This window comes from Monomorium pharaonis, chromosome 6, assembly GCF_013373865.1.
Source record: "Monomorium pharaonis isolate MP-MQ-018 chromosome 6, ASM1337386v2, whole genome shotgun sequence".
In the NCBI taxonomy this organism is placed as follows: domain Eukaryota; kingdom Metazoa; phylum Arthropoda; class Insecta; order Hymenoptera; family Formicidae; genus Monomorium; species Monomorium pharaonis.
In genome coordinates this window covers 4883054-4900525 of record NC_050472.1, presented here as the reverse complement: position 1 = coordinate 4900525, position 17472 = coordinate 4883054, and the positions used below count along the sequence as shown (strand labels likewise).

The following is a 17472-nucleotide window of genomic DNA, read 5'->3' as shown; positions in this document are numbered from 1 at the left end:
ATGTAAGAAACGATTAAAAATTAACCAAATATTTATTCTTCATAATTCTGTACAATAGGCTCTTAAAACTCTGCTTATCACTGAAAAAATGTACAATGCGGTATATGTAAGGTATGAAGGTATGTCTGGAAAAATTCTCTCATTCGCGAAAACGTTTAAGCCGATTCGGCTTTGCGCGTGTCGGCTCGTTGATCGATGACTCATTCGCGATCAATCGATGATCGTGCGCGACACGCGCCGGAGGATCCGCGGTGACGGGATTCGTTTTCACGATCGACGAGAATTTCAGGGCGACGGCGAGCGCGCAAATATCGCCGACACACTAAACAATACTTCATTTAATTTGATTTTTTTTCTTTGCGCTCTATAACAAGAAAATAAAGAGTTATGACAATAAAGTATTGGGACGAAACGGTATCGCCAAACTTTCTCACACACTTTCTCTCTCTCTCTCTCTCTTTCTCTTTCTCTCTCGTACATACTTACACACATACACATTTCTTTCGCTTTCACGTTCACGGAGAAAAAGTTGTTAATTTGACTAAATTTTCAACTTAATTAAATTTCTTTAGTTCAAGTATTCCTGTATTAAATTTAAATACATAAAATACTTGAACTCCAATTCATTTATTTGTATAATTGAAATAAATATTTAAATTCAAGAAATTTAACCAAATTGAAAAATTTAATTAAATACTCAAACAGCTTTTTTCTCAAAACAACTCACTCATTTGCTCATTTTCTCTTTCTCTATCTTTCCCTCGTACTTTTTCTCACTCTTCTTTACCTTTTTCACGATATCGCAAGATCGCGGCAAAAAACTATTTTACCCTTTAGCCCTCCGCGTTCGCGCAAGTATGTACATGGAAGATACTTTTCACGATTGATTACAAAAATTTCGGCTTGTTAAAATCAACAACTTTTCTGGTACATGCGCGTAAGTTTTGCTTGAATGATAAAGAAGACCGAGAGTATTTGCCCGCAGTTGAAATAAAAATTTTGAAGATATCGCGAAATAAATGTTCTTTTTTTAGTATTAATTATTCTGCTGTGCTTTATTTTCATCCTCGGACAATCTAGGAAAGTTTGTCGATCAATAACAAGTTACGATGTTTTCCTTTTAAAATATGATTAACGATCTTTGCTGAAAGAGGTGTTGAAAGTCTTTCGGCGCGATCATGCATTAATCTTTTTTTGTTTTTTTCCCCTACATTTTTTTTAACATGTTTGAATCCCAGAAAGAGAGCAACTAAAAACCATCTGGAAGATAAGATTCATACGGTAACACAGCCGTTATACAAGCTTCATACCAATTACAGATTCCTGTGTCTTATCTGATATACGAATATGTACAAATTCTTATCCTGCACGTCATATTACAATTGTAGAATGAAAAGTGAGTGCAGAACCATTTGAACAGAGGATAACTTTGAATTTGCCTGGAAATTTTGTTATACTTCTGTTGTGCTTTTACATTCAGTTTTTACCTCGACATCGCCGCTGATGTTCGTTCTGTCTTCATTAAAACGTGAAAATCTTTCTCGTGAAAACTTTGCCATCTTTTCTAGTACGCGGCTCCCACAATTATTTTTCACTCTACAATCGATAATGTGCGGGGACGAAGGACCCTACGGACGTCGTAACAATTGCACGTTTATCAAAGGATCAGCAATCGGTAAGATTTCCCATCGGCGCGCACAAACATTTGACTCTGAAGAAAAACGCAAACAATCTCACAATGTCAGTTTCGCTTATTACGCGTTTCATTATACAAACGCACCCCACGATTGCATGCAATCGACTTTCAGTCGCCGCTAATCTTCCTCGTCAAATCTCACCTAATTGCTTGTCCACAGCTCTTCAATTTTTCTTCTCAATACCTTCACATACCAGTAATTTAAGACACAATAACAAAAAGACGCGAAAAATAAATAAATACATTAACAAAAAAACATGAGCATTTTGTATCAAAAATTTTAGATTTTTTTTTGAGAGACACATCTCTTTGTCTTTCATGTACATTCTCATCATAATGCATTTTCATTAAGTGTAATTATAGATATGTTATTACTCCCTTTAAATTTAACAGTTGAATAATTATTTGACAAAAAAAAACATGCGCGCACAAAAACGATTCGTCATATCTCGAAATTTTTTTTTATCTTTAAACATATTTGATATTCTATGTTCAAACATATACTTGTTTGTAATTTAATAAGGTATTTTAGAATTAATAGTTACATAATGTTACTGGTATTAAAATGCTGCGACAAGTAAAAAAGGAAGAAATAATCACGAGCAACTCTTGCAGGAATCTTCTTTCTCGAAGAGAGTGAAGATGATGGTGGTGATGACGAGAGACGAGATGTGCATCGCTCTTCGGCCTCGTACAAAACAAATCTAACGGAATATCTTCATTTTATGTCTATGTCTCGTGATTCTAATCTCATATGCACGTAACGCGTATTCGAAAGGAAACAAATTTTCTTATTCTCTTTTCACACTTGCAATTTGGTTGCAATCTTTTTTTTCTTTCTTTTTAATATCGATACAAAACATGGCACGCCGCTTCATCGACCATTGAGTATTTTATACGCATAACTCTTGTTATCTATGTGGCAAAATTAAAACAATATTTCTTAATATAAAAAAAGAAAAGAAATAGATGATGATAATAATAATATAAAATAATAATATTAATAATGATAATAATAATAATAATAATAATAATAATAATAATAATAATAATAATAATAATAATAGCATGTGGTACATAGTAATTGGGATGATACTAAACAGAGAAAGAGAAAGAGAGAGAGAGAGAGAGAGAGAGAGAGAGAGAGAGAGAGGAGGAATAAAAGAAAGAAAGAAAAAAGAAACTAAAAAATCGTCTAAAATTTTTGGGAAGCGAAGGAAAATACATGGTGAATAAATAGCGTCTTACATTGATCGTCATAAATAAATACACGCAGCAGAGCTACAACGTGAAAAGGGATAAAATAGGTAATAGACGATTAATAAATGACGCGTCTTATAAAAAAACTATATAACAAATCGCGCGAGAGGCGCGTACGTAATATATGTGTTCATATATATATATATTATATATATATTTATAACGTGTAAAAAAATATAATAAAAAAATATCTTCAAATTCGCGTCTAACTTTGTGATCGTATGTGCGGATTGCACAGCGTGAAGCGAAAACAAAAAGGAAGAAAGAAAGAAAATAAAGGAGAAGAACGGGCGATTTGTTTTACTACAAAACAATACGTCTCTGCAGAGATTTAATCATCAAACGCGAAAAAAAGTGCATACAAGTTACAATTATCAAAATCACGAAAGAGCACGTCCTCTTTTTTTTTCTCTTTTCCTTCTTTCCCCTTGGAGCATGAATGAATATTATACTTGTGTGTCAAAAAAGGGTTTGTTCTGAAAGTAAAAAAGAATGCGTATCCCTTTTCTCATTTGGTGCTTCACGTTCCATGTTGGTATACGCTTCCCTTGCCACATTAATAAGTCGATATCGGTCGTATATCGCTCGAAATATTATATAATAATATTGTGTTTTATTAAAATTCGTTATATCTAGCATTTAAAAATCACGACCTAAGCGGTGATTTGAGACATATGCTTGTACAAGGTAATTTTACGTCGCTGCCGCGATACCTCATTAAGGTGTCGATCGTTGCACACGAGCCATGAAGCTTGTTCTCGTTCAGGAGTTTCGTGCGTTAATACGTTGCTGTACCGGTTTATGTCCACACCTGATCATCATATTGCTTTGAGGTCACATCGACGAGCGTGTGAAAAAGTCTTTGAGCGTCGGCACGTCGACAAACATTTAAGGAGGGATTTAATCTGTGTGCGCTGCGTTTCTACAGAGACAGTTTCTACAGGCTTGAGTAATAAATAGTTAGACGGTAGTTATGCGGTGAGTAAAAATGACAATGACAAGTTGTGGTTGATCGGCAAGCACATACTCTTCTCTCGCGGAATCTCTTTAGAAGAGATTCTGTGAATCTTTAGAAGATCTTTAGAGGAGAGCTCTCTCGTGATGCCCGTTAAAAAAAAAACAAAAAAAAAGTTAATATCATCGTTGTGTTTTGTTCTAATTGAAATTGATTGAGATTGGCCAATGATCCATATTATGAAGTGGTTGCACAAAGAATATACGAATGGGCGATAGATTTTACAGCGACGCGCAACGAGGGGACACCTTAGTGTGGACCATCGATACACGCGACCAAATGCACATTATTTTTTTTTAGTATTTGCGGTTAAAATTTTGGGCACTTTGTGAAATTTCACTTCACCCTCAGATCATTTACAATAATCAATAATTTATCTTACACTCTTACAACACTTCTACCGAGTCTCTATCTCAGTAATAAACAATATACACCTTCTATTTTGTATGCACGTGTTGTGTGTGTGTGTGTGTGTGTGTGTATATCGTGTGTGTACTGTGTGTAGCGAACGTGTGTTCTGTCTGTGTGTTCAACGAGTACATCTTACGCACGAGGAACACGACAAGGGGAGCGATGCGATGCCGTGCACGCATCGTACGTAGAAATCACACACGCGCACGCAGAAAAATCGTCTAAGAAAGAAGATCACTAAATTACCGTATTATACAATTATCATTAATTATCACCTAACTTGGCATCCTTGCGGGAGCGGTGCGGGCGGACACCCCGGCGAGCTGTGATTCGCGGACTGCGGAGGCAGCAATGGAATATCGTCCTCTTTGGAAGATTGCTTCTCCATGCACGGCGGTTGCTGCTCCTCGCAACGTTCGGCGGCTCTCGTCCTGTCGGTGATGGAGATGGCGACGTCGGCGGCCGACAACGAGCGTTCCGCTGCCGTCACCGTCACCGCCGTCGCCTTCTCCAGCTCGACGACGCCCATCGGCAACGGCGCCGCCGAGTTCACCAAGGACGTTACCGTCATCGTTGTGCTAGCACTAGTACTGCTGCTACCACCACTACCACCGTCGTCGTCCACACTACTCGCTACAACCGGATCCTTCAGTTCGTAGCCCTCATGACAGCGGGTCAGTTTTAATCGGATCGGCGTCACCTTCGCCGACCGGACGTTCCTGAGGGCGCCCGCAGTAACGCTCGCGTTCGGGTCACTCGGCTGCTTCTCGTCGATGCCGCCGCTTCCCTCCATCGAGTAGACTCCGGTCTCCTCTTTGGTGGGCTCGGGTGGCGGCGGACCTACTCGGCTGTCCTTGTTGTCCGATGTCGCCTGCTGCTGCTGATTGTCATCTCCGTCGCCGGAGGTGGCAGCCGCAGACGCGCCGTTGTTCGCCGCAGCGTCGTTCGCTGACGAATTGGAATTGGCGCCCACCGCCGGGGGTGCCTTGCCCAGCCGTATGATGAGCTTGGGTGGCGCGGCGCCACCCTCCAGAATCTGCACCCGCGCCTCCTTCTTGCTCGACTGCCGCTTCTTCCGCTTGCCATTCTTGTCTCGCTTGGTCTTTGTCTTCTCGTCGTTGTCGAAGCCCGCCATGATCATCTTACGGAACTTCATGCTCTCACGGCGGAGTTCCTCCATGCTCGGTGTGCTCGGGATGCTGCTCAGCCGCTTCTTGGGCGGTCTTATCCTGCTACGATCGTCCTGCACATTACATATCTCCTGCCCGCCGATTATACTGTTGCCGATCTTGATCTTCAGCTTCGGTGGCCCACCAATGCTGTTCGTCACCGTAGTGGCGGTCGGCCGGGTTTGCCTGCCTCTCCTGCGATCGCTGACCGTGCCAACCATAAGGCCACGCTTCCTGTCGGAGCTGCTCTCCTCTTCGCCAGCAACTACATCGAGGAAGCTACTGCCGCCACTCGTACCACCGCCGCGCTCCTTCCGTCGCTTCTTCTCCATGTTCGCATCAACGACCGCCTTGTAGTCTTCGCGCGTCGGTATACTTGTCATAGAGGCCACGGCTTTCGGGATAGTGATAACTGTGCGATTTGGATTGATAGGTGGAATGATGATAGGCGCGGAGGCAACACTACCGCATGCAGGATCGTCCATGTTCATGTCCTGCGAACAGTATTGACGCAACAGCTCCTTCTTCCGCATGCGACGTAGATTCGATGTGCCCGAAGCAACGGACGCGCTGGTCGCGGTCGGTGTGATGATCACCGGCGCCTGCTGCGCCAACGGCGGCACTGATGTTGTATAATTCGCATCCAGGAATGGACCTTTGATTTTCACCTTTAGCTGATTTCGGGAATCGCTCAGGGAAACCTTGTTGGCATCGAAACTGGGCACGGACGACGGGTCAATCGCCGACGGATCGCCGAAAGCGCCCGGTTTCGCGCAAGGCTCCTCGAAGCCGCCGCCGCTTGCGAGCTGTTGCTGCTTACCGACGGTCTTCTTCAGCAAGCAGTCTTCGTGCAGCAAGTCATCGAGTTCCGGCAGGTTTGAGTCGGCGCCGACGCTCGCGCCTAAGCTACCTAACAAGTGATTACCATACGGCTGGCCGTGGACCGACGAGCTCGACTGGTCCACGGTCGAATTGTAGGTACGCATGTCCACAGGCCCCGGTAATAGCGGCATCACCGTGTCGGCGAACTGATGGCTGCTGGTCGACTCGGATTTGGCTACGGCGGCCTGGTGGTCGTGATGCGCCGCCGGCGACGCGAGCTTCTTGTCGTCGACGTACTTCTTCGTGACGTGCAGCGTAGGACTGGACAGATGGGACTGGTGAACACCACCGTCACTCGCCACGGCACCGAGGGGCTCGCTCACGCGATTCTTCTCGTCCGTGGACTTCTTGCGCTCGCGCATCGTCCGCAGATCCGCGATGTTGGTCTCGTTCGCAGAGTCCTCGTCTGAGTCGAAATCGTACACGGTGCCGACCAGCTTGTTTTGAATGGAATCGTCGTTGTGCAGCGCGTTCGACATCGGTATCATCGTAATTGACGAGTTCTGGTTGTTCCTACCGCGTCCCCGTCCTCGGCCGCGGCCACGACCTCGGTAGCTCTGCTGGGAGCCCTTGGAGCTCCTGCTGCGACCGCGAGAGCTCGGCGCGGATTTCGTCGTCGTTTCCTGACGCGGCGATTTACCAGGCGATTTACCCTGCAAGGACGTCACCCTGGCGGACGTTCTCGTCGGTTTCGATGGCGATTTCTTACCGGACGATGCGGTCTTGTTGTCTGCGCTAAGTACTTCCGCGATGTTCTCCGCGACAGTACTTTCGTTGCTGCTGGCCTGTGTTTCCGCGATGGTGTTAAGAAAGGTCGCCGGAACGGCGGGCGAGTTGGCCGGCTGCGGCTGAAGCAAAGATGGCGCGTGCCCCGACGACGGCGGCGCTTCCGAGGACGGTGGTGGTTGCGTTGCCGGTGATTGCTGTTGTTGCGGTTGTGGTTGCGGTGGTTGTTGCTGCTGTGACACCGGTGCTGGTTGTGGCGGTGCCGGCGGCGGCGTGGTCACCTTTGTCGGCGATACCATAGCCGCGGTGAGGGCCATGTTATGCGACGACGAGGTGAACGCGGCGGTGCACGGCGACGCACCGATGCTGAGGGACTCCTCAAGCGGCTTCGATACATGTGGCAACAGGGTCTGCGGCGTCGGAAAAGGGGCGCCGAAAGGCGGCGGGAATGATGACGGATAAGGTAATGGAGCGGCGCACGATTGCGGTGGGAACAGCGAAACGGCTCCAGCGCCGTAAGAACCGGTCTCCGAATACGTGTGGTAAGGCGTCGCGTCCATTGAACACGGCGGATAAGACATCGGTACGTTCTTGTAAGGAGGAATAGCCGTATGCTCTTCCGCGGAGGACGCAGACGTGATGGACGACGAGGTAGACCGTCGCGAGGGTAAAACTTGGCTCTCGGCCCATCGCGTGTCCGGTCGACCGTTAAGCTCGTTGTAGGGCGAGCCGCTCTGCGCGTAATCCTGTCTCATGTCCGACGAGACGTCCTCCTTGTCCAACACGCGATCCATCTCGCTGCCCTGATCGTCCTCCGAATTGGGCAGGCCGATCAGGTGACGGTTCACCATCTCCATGGGCGTGATCTCATCGACGATCTGCGCGGGTATCCCCGCTGCACCGGCTGCCGTCATCTGCTGATCTGCCGCTATCATCGCGAGCGACTGCACGCGCGACTGCTCCTGCACCACGGCGTGCTGCGCCTCGAGATGCTGCACCCGTTCCATCGGATGCGCCTGCTGCAACTGTAGATACTGATCCTGCATGTTAAGCTGAAGATGCGCGACTAGAGCTGCATCAGGATTCGCGGGGTCTGGTATCACGGCACCGATGTCGTTCGGGAATGGATGAACGGCAGCAGCGGCCGCCGCAACGTAACGATGATTCTGGTTGTCGATCAGCGTATTGAGGTGTTGCACGTCACTCGGATTAAAATTGTCTATACTCGGCGGCACCCATCTCTCGTCTGCCTCGGCTCTATCGAGCTTCGCACGCTCCACTACTGTCACTTTGGCCGTCTCGCGTTCCTCGTTCCCGTACATGTAGTGCTCGTTATTACTGTTGCTCGAATAGCAAGGCTTCCTCTTGTCCTCCATAGTGTGATTCTTGCATGTGAGATCCTCTGATATCTGCGTGGGTTCCGAAGTGCTGTTACTCTTAATTTCGACCGGCACAACTGGTGGTTGTTGCTGCTGCTGTTGTCCTTGTACTGGTAGCTGTTTCTGCACATCTATCTTTTCCTGAAGCAGTGACTGCTCTTCCGTTGGTTTCTCAACCGGATGAAGAGACGGCTCCTCCTTCTTCGGAAGCTCCTCTTCCGCCGGCATAGATTCTAACTCAAACTGACTAGAATTCGACTTCTTGGATAACTCCATACGCAACTTTTCCACCAAATGCAGTGTCTCCCGCGCGCTGTCCTCCTTCGAGTCTTCCTTGAACCAGAGCTCGTTGTTGAAAGAGAATGAAAGCGGCGCTGCTCCTCGTTCCTCGTCACGTGGTATGCTGAAACCATCGTCATTTACTATATCATCGGTTAACATGTCTTGATCAAAGTCGAACAGCTCCGACACGCTGGGATCCTTGCTGCCATGTTGCGGCGAGAAGATAGAACGATTTACGGACTTTCTTCTCTTCTGCTGACATTCTTTCTCGGACATCACGTTCTCTGTTAATGCGGTAGAGATTTTATCAGGCATCGAGCAAATATTATCGTTCGACTCCTTGGCAACGGTCTCCTCGATCGTAATCATCTCGACAGCAGTCTGCGTCTCGATCTCAAGTTTCCGCTCTGTCTTCTTCTTTCTATCCGTAGACTTCTCCGCTATAATTTCGACATTCTTCTTTATATCTTCTTTTTCCAATTTCATGGTGTCTAACACTGCGACTTCCTCGTTCATGTGATTCTTAATGTCCTCGTTCTTGGCAGACTCCTTCGCGACGGATGCCACAATCTTTATGTCTTTATTCTCCTCGTTAAATCGCTCCTGCTGAACGGCGATTCTGCTCCTTGACAATTTGTCGAGGTGCTCGCGTTTCTCAAGGAGCTTGTCCAGTCCCCTCGATGACTTCTTTGGACTGTCTCGTTCAGCCCGTCGTTGTTTCATCTCTTCCTCCAGAATGTTAATAGCATTCTTATTACTTGTTTTCTTGATCTTCTTATCATCTACCTTAGGAGTATTTTCGGTCGCTTTTGGACTTGGTTCTATGACTTCCGGGACATTTTTAATACTAGTGGTATCGTGTTTATTATCTTTCTCGGTTTCCTTGGATATCTTTTCCGTTAATTTCTTCTCCACTTTCTTGAGCGATGACGTCTCCTTGTTACTCTTGTCCTCCTTTGCGCTAATTTCACTTGATTTTCGTTTGCGCGTCTCCGATTTCGCTCTGGACGTTGCTGCACCGCTGTCGTCCTTGCTTCTGAAAGTAGACTGTTGTTGTTGTTGCGCCTGCTTGATGGATTGGCTGGACTTCTTGGTAGATTTGGCCCCAGAAACACCTCGTAACCCATCATTATTTCGAGAGCCACCGAGCACACTTTCAACTGGTTGGGATTGCACGGTTGCCGATCTTTTGGTTGCTGAGTCTCTTTGATCGGCTTTCTTACCGGGCTGTTGCTGCGCCTGTTGAGTCTGTTGCTGCTCCTTAGGTACTGCGGTTCTACCTGATTCTTCTCTCTCAGTAAGCGGCGGCTGAAACTCTGGTCCATGCCGCCCGTCGGAAGTTTTAAGCTTCTTATCGGGCAGCTTCTTGAGTTTCCGCCCCGCGACAGCCCTTTTCTCAGACTCAACCGTTTCGTCCGCGATTTTATTCATTGTCTGCCGTTTGTTTGCCGTTTTGCTCTTCACCTGATTACCGTTATCACTTTCGGAGGACGTGGTAGTGGTAGTGGTCGAAGAGGAAGCCGGTTCTTTAGCGATGCTCGACATCTTCTGTTTCGGACTCTTAGTTACATCGGAATCACTGCTGCTCTCCGAGGAACTGCTACCGCTACTGCTGTCACTACTACTGCTCTCACTATTGCTGCTTTCAGGCACCGGTTTCTTTCCCCGTCTCTCTTTTAATAGCGGTTCCTCCTTTCTTATCGGCTCTTCCTTCTTGGGAGACTCCTCCTTCTTGATCTCTTTCTTCTTACCACCATCCGGCAATTCCTTCTTTGGTTTTCCGTCCGCGGTCTCGAGATCCGTTTGAGCAGTTTTCGTACCCATGCCGCTCTTGATATGCTCCGCAGCTTTCTTTGCAGCCTGTCGCTGCGGCACGTAAGCAAGGATTTCCGTGCCGTCGCCAAACTCTTTGTCAAAATCGTAAACGTCGTTATTCTTAGCGTCTTTTGGCACCTTGTTGTCGCGTTGTTTCTTGCCAGATGATTTTTCCTTAGTCGGTTTCAAAGGTTCTCCAGGCGATTTGACGAACTCTACAGGCTCGCTCGCAGTATTCTCCTTCTTACCTTGTGTTCGTTGCATTATCTCCGATGCCTTCTTCGCCGCCTGCCGCTGCGGGACTATCAGAGCAGATGGTATGTATTCCTTCTTCTTGGAATTTTTCACATTCTCCTTGTTCTTCGTGGATTCATCTTGATAGTCTGCTCTTGCAGCATCCTTACATGTAAAGTTCTTCTGTGTATTCTTCGATATATCCGCCGCTGAGAATTCCTTCACCGCAGCTTTCGTGATAAGTACGGCCGAGTGGGAATGATGCTCCTGCGAATCCGAATCCGTGTCCGAGTATATGGCGGAAGCTACTGACGGACCAAGACGAGAACCGGCATTGGTACTCAATGGCAACAATTCGTCACTCTCGCTGCCAGAACTACCAAGCTCCACCATATGCTGTAGACCACGTGATCGATTCACCATGTCTAGCTTATCGCTCTCGCTGCTTTCGCGCAGTTTGACTCGTGACCTGTCTGGTGCGTTCTTCTTCGTTTTCCGCCTGGCTGGAGTTTTATTCTTCGATGTTGCATTTCTTTCATCTTCCGAACTTGTCTCGGTCTCGATCTTCAAATTTTTAGACTTGTTCGTGATTTTGCCAGTGGTTTTTCTTTCCGGTTTCACTGCGTCCGTTTCGCTACTACTCATAGACGACAAATCGCTACCGTACAGGCTCTTCCCTCTAACCGAACCGTTGAAATAGGGTTTCTTATTGGATGCACCATTGAAGTCCGGTTGTACTTTCTTTTCGTCGTTAGACAATGGTGTAGGTGACTCAATCTTAATTCGAGCGAGTATTGTATTAAAGTCATGTGTGTGATCCTCGGCATCGGGATGAGAGTAGAGACGATCGTATATTGAAGGTCCGTGATTGGCTTCGATAATAGCAGCGACCGTCGTTGGAGATAGGGGCGGTCCAGCCATTACCATTGCCTGTTTGTGGAAGGTTTGTTCGCGCAATCTCAGGAAAGAGCGACAGAGTTTCTCGCGACGACCGACCATGTAACACAAATTTCGCACGCGTTCCAGATCTTGTCGCAGCTGAACGAACGTACGCATCTTTTCTACATCGGCCGCTTGACCCTGAGCGCGTGCTCCCGCGCTCGAAAGTTCACCGCAACGAGGAGCTAACAATGGTTTATTATGACCGGCCTAAAAAAATAATACACAAATTACAAACCGTATCCAATATAGTTTTACAATCGCGAATTTATATCGACGACTTACTCGTCTCTTCAGTTTCCAATAATTATATATGTATATGATGCTATCAGGATCTATATCCAATTGCTGGGAAGTAATGTCCTTTATACTAACATGTTTATCAAATTCCGCTTCAATTTCTTGCAGCCTGATATGGAAACAACACATGTATATTTTTCACACTTATTTTTCACAATATAATTTTAGGAAAGAATTAATTCTTTATAAAATACATAAACACAAGATACTAACACATAATTCATTAACATTTAACAATAGATATATTTGTTAGAGAATATTTTTTGTTGTATAATTTATTGCTCGTTTGCTAACATAACTCAAAAATTGTCATTTAAAAATTGTCTGCAAAAAAAAAAGAATTCTGAATAATAAAAATTTAAAATACTGAGTAAAGAATTAATATTACTTTTATTGGTCTAGAATTAATAAAACAAATCATTATATCAAAATTGCATTAAAAAATATTTATATAAATTACTTACAAATTTTAATAATTCAAAATATTCAAACGTGAAAACTTTGTCCTTTGAGTTATATCATTGTTGATACAAATAAGCAATGTAATTTTATAATATTATTGTATATTTTAAAAATTATTTAATAAATTTTTAAATATTTATTAAGACATAATATATTTTTTATATATAATTTTATAAATTTAGATTTTAATGATTTTTAAAAGATTGTAAAAAAATCATGCCACATACTTAGCTGCGCGTGCTTGATTTTTTTCCTCAGAAGTCATATCCTTCCGTTTTCGTCGTCTAGATTCACCATCCTCGGAATCTGACCCACCCTTTCCACCACTTCCCACGCTACCGCCAACGCCGACTTTATCTTTTGTATTTGTTCTACTATGCTTTTGACAATACGACTAGAAACACGAAATTATCAGATTGACTTATAGTTGAACTCGCGAAAAAATAATTTCATTGAATTTGGATAACCCCTATGATAGCTTACCCTTAATTTTACACCGTCGTCTGCCATTTCATCCTCGATAATAGCCTTCATTTCCAACCCATATTTAAAAGCACACGTAACGTGATACGCTGTTTTACACGTCTTTATACTGCACTGGATGCAAGCACCCACACGTTCGCGGCATAAAACGCAAATTAAGGCCCATCGACTTTGCTGCAATTTATTATTGCACTCAATCAATTTGTATTCAAAACAGAAATTTCAGTTTAAAATATTTAAAATGTACTTAATATAATACAAAATAATGATAAAAATAATATTAGAAGTTCTCGATAATTGTAAGACTATTTACCGGAATACTGGATATTTTTGTAATTGGTTCCATTCTCTCTACACAACCAATGCTAACTTCGGGAATCCAAAGTGCACACGAGACGTGAGCCCATTTTTGACCGCTCCGTGTGCACTTCATTGCACCGCCCTTATTAGGGCATAATACACAATCGGGTCTTTGACTTAATGAACAAGTTCTACACAACCAAGAGCCATCGGGTATTGAAGTAATGCCGTAACAAGCTTGATGTACACATATGTTGCAACAATCACAAAACACCATCTCATTACCCTCTTCGGAATCCGGCTATTATAAAAATTTTCGACATGTGTTACGGAAAATCCAACGCAAATTAAAATGTGTATTATACGCATGTGAGAAATAATACATTATTTATATAGCAAATATATTCTAATTTCGCACTATATAAAAATAAATAAATCACTCACCGATCTGCAAACGTCACAAATGACATTTTCGTCGTACTCAATTCCAAGTCCTTCCTCATTCTTCACGATTGTTTGAATCCTTTCCCAACATCGCACTTCCAATTCTTCTATAACCCGTTCCAACTGTGATTCTGTAACTGGCGGTTGTCCAGCCTGGATAATTTTAACATAAGATATTAATTGTATTAGTTAATTAATACTAAATGTGTAGTATTAATAAAAATCATAATACAGTCATTATTTGGATAAATAAAAGCCATCATACAATCGTTATTTACATATGTGACTATTTTATTAATAATCGTAAAATGTTTTCAAATTATTTATGTTATGAAAGATAATAATAGAGATACTAAAATATTTAGAGCAACTTTAACTCTTTCTTTTCTGATAAATACCAGTGTTGTCTCATATGCATTTATAAATCAGAAATTATCTGAAATTTTAATGCTATTAAATATATTTATTTTCAATAATAATCATAAAAATGTTGTCAAATTACTAATTAATAAAAATAATGATTGTAAAAATACTAAATATTTTGATTAGTTTTAAATCCTTTTCTAAATAAATATCAATACTATCTTATATACATTTAGAAATCAGAAATTATCTTAAATTTCACAATTCTATTAAATATTTTTCTTTCAAAAATATACTAAAACTTTCCATTTTATCTTATATATATCTTTTTGCAATTTTATATGAAATTTATGTTAATAAGTCTTATATCTTTTTAACACATTTTCAACATACCTTCTTTAAAATATTTAACAAATTCTTTATGTATACAACTAAAAAATTACTTTCAAACAATTAGATTTAAAATAGCTATAAATAATTGATTATACCTGTGCCCGTTCACCATTGAATACTTCCAACCAGGCAATGTCAGTATCATCAAGGTCGTAAGCACAGGCTTTCTCCGCTCTCGCAGGAGTAGTACTTAAATGATGATCTTCTGAGTTAAAATAATCATCCCGAGATATTCTTATTAACTTTTTAGGCCTGAAAACACATAGGATTTCATTACAGAATGTTACGTCGCCTTTTGATGATTTTCAGCAATCGAGATATCTCACACTATATATAACAATACACATAATACACTCACAATTTGAATTCAGATTGTAACTTCAAAAGAGACGCCTGTGTAACAGTAACCGTTGGTTCGGGAAGAGAATCCGGATTAACGGGTACTTGAACACCCCTTTCCCACTCTTGTTTCCACTGATCAGTTATAACCCAATACTCGTTTGGACTCAATGGTTCATTGTCCGGCAATTTCATAGCGCTGATCAGGTCTTTACGAAATAACTCTGCTGGCGCTTCCGCGGACGAACGATTATATATACTGGGAATCTTGATATCACTGACAGACCGGGCGGTCCAGGATGCCCCCCCTTGGCTGGATGACGCCATCGTTTCCTCTTCTTCGGAGGGCCCCATGGTCGCTGCCAGTGCCGATGAACCAGTGGCAGCTGGGCCCAATCTACATTTGCGCCTTTTAATAGCGCCCGGACAAGACGCCAGATCATTGTCGTTTCTATGCCTCTTGCCTCGTTGTGCCATTCTACTATGCCAAATAAGCTAGTGGTACGTGGCACATGCAGGTGAACTGTGTACACCCTGAAATAATAATTGCGTCCTTCTTAAACATCTTCTTTTTCTCTACCTAGTATACATTTTTAAAAAATATTAAGTAGGAATAAACTTACTACATAGTTATCCATATATTCATTATCTGGAAACCAGATTATCTTCAGAACTGAAACATAAAGAACACATTGCTTGTGATTTTGAAGTTTATAAATTGGAAAGAAAATTATCCTATGTGCGCATAATTTTCTTTGTAAGTTATAAATAACATTAAACGCTTGATAGAAGATAGTTGTTAGAAAAATAATACTAGATCGCTAATTAGTTTTAAATTTAGTTGGTTGTCACTAATTTCTAACATTTGACACGATGTTGACATTCGCAACTTTATCAAGTCATTACTAACTTTGGAGTCCTACGTTCTCATTTAAATGTTTCATTTTAGATATATTTAGCCTATTACTTTTTGGAGTAAAAAATATTCTATATAAGTAAAGAATAATTCATATACATTTTAATTAAAAAAAAAGAAAACATGGATACCACAAGTAAAAAAAGATATATTCCTCATGGTACAACAAGTAGATTTAGATCTCAAATAAAAAGAAAGCATGACAGGAGCCATGTGCAAGAAATGTCAAAGTAAGAAAATATCCAAAATATATAAGAAATAATACATATTCCTTGCAATACAGTATATAGAAGATTCCTATCTTGAATTAGAAGGAAAAAACATGACAGGAGCCACATGCAAGAATATCAAAGTAAGAAAATATCCAAAACATATGAGAAATGATACATATTCCTTGTGATACAGTATATTTGAGATCTCTGTCTCAAATAGAGAGAGAAACATGACAGGAGTCATGTGCGAGAATGTTAAAATAAGAAAACATTCTTTTTTATGTCACAAAATACTTATAAAAGGCACTGAAAGAACTAAAAAAAGAAAAAGATTATGATATATACCGCTATGAATGTGACAATCTACCATGAGGAATAAGAGAGTAACCATAAGTAAAGTCACTCAGAGTCGTGACTCCAGAGATAAATATACAAATCTTGTTCGCGTGCAAGCATCTACAACAGTTTCACTGTCTACACAACTCGCGAGAGTGGCGAGGAAGCAACGTTTCCGCGACTCCGTCAAAGGGTTAAGGACGACAGCGTACCGGATGACGAGGGGATGGAGGAGGGGAATAGCAGTGATGTGTATGTGTGTACGTGTGTACGGCCAGTCAGCACGGCGACAACATTGGGTACCCGACGGCATTTTTTCCCCAATCGCGATATCACTGACGTACAACGCGTCGTCATCGTCGTCATCGCTGTCCGCTGTAAACACGCGGGACACCGCGACAGGAGTAGCACACGCGCGCGCGCCTCCGTCCGTGCTGGCTGGCTGGCCGACTGGTTGATTGACTGGCCGTTTCTCCGCCGTTTTGCGCGGGGGAGAGAAAAGAGGTTATAAAAAACGCAGCGGCACCACGGAGAGTGCGGATACGCAGGTCCCCGGCGAGGATCCTCGCGGGGCGTGCAACGCGGCTGACGTTCGCGTGGCGTTCGCACGTCGTCGACGCGAGGAGGACGAACGGCGCGCGACGACGGGGACGCGGCGGCGGCAGCGGCGGACGACGACGACGGCGGCGGTGGCGGCGACGGCGGGATCGTCGTGAATCGCGGGCTGCACCCCGCGTCGCCGTCCGTCGGGGCGATGTATCATGTAAACATTGGACGCACAGACAGAAGAGAGAGAAACGACGACGGGGCGCCCACGATCGCGCTCTCTCGCTTATAGCGCCTCACGACTCTCGCGGCGTTTTTAACAGGGCACACCACACAGTCACACTCACTGCACGTGTCGACGGACGAGCGGAGGGCCGCGGGCGGCGTTAAATCTCATTGTATACACACACGGGGGTGGAACACGGGTCGGCACGGTGATGCAATTGCGTACGGCTTACGGAGAATGCTCACGGCTCCATTACGTTGCTGCTGCTGCTGCTGCTGCTGGTGGTGGTGGTGGTGGTGGTGGAGATGGTGGTGGTGGTGGCGGTGGTGCTGGTGCTCCTGCTG

The 17472-nt window shown here is 43.6% G+C and overlaps 1 protein-coding gene across 5 annotated transcripts; it reads right to left on the bottom strand.

Annotated features, from left to right (window-relative positions):
* Positions 1 to 347: 347 nt before the first annotated feature.
* On the bottom strand, positions 348 to 17447 carry LOC105829440 (PHD finger protein rhinoceros). Of its 5 annotated transcripts, none has more exons than XM_036287993.1 (10): positions 17374 to 17406; positions 15516 to 15565; positions 14912 to 15426; positions 14649 to 14805; positions 13798 to 13950; positions 13367 to 13654; positions 13054 to 13227; positions 12798 to 12964; positions 12094 to 12217; positions 348 to 12018 (listed from the first exon to the last, which is right to left on the bottom strand). In XM_036287993.1, the coding sequence occupies exons 3-10, from the start codon at positions 15367 to 15369 to the stop codon at positions 4654 to 4656; spliced, it is 8886 nt and encodes a 2961-aa protein (XP_036143886.1). In that variant the 5' UTR covers positions 15370 to 15426; positions 15516 to 15565; positions 17374 to 17406; the 3' UTR covers positions 348 to 4653. The 5 variants fall into 5 exon arrangements, with proteins under 5 accessions (XP_036143886.1, XP_036143885.1, XP_036143884.1 ...); XM_036287992.1 differs by having other exon boundaries at positions 463 to 12018; positions 17311 to 17447; XM_036287991.1 differs by having other exon boundaries at positions 463 to 12018; positions 17361 to 17442.
* Positions 17448 to 17472: the final 25 nt, after the last annotated feature.

Bases quoted from the DNA above. Each gene is read 5' to 3' on its own strand.
- LOC105829440 (XM_036287992.1), bottom strand. From the start codon at position 15,369: ATGGCACAACGAGGCAAGAGGCATAGAAACGACAATGATCTGGCGTCT. The intron at 13,655-13,797 runs GTGAGTGATTTA...TTTTTATAATAG, and splicing joins TTTGTGACGTTTGCAGATCG to CCGGATTCCGAAGAGGGTAA. The intron at 12,965-13,053 runs GTAAGCTATCAT...TCGTGTTTCTAG, and splicing joins ACGACGGTGTAAAATTAAGG to TCGTATTGTCAAAAGCATAG.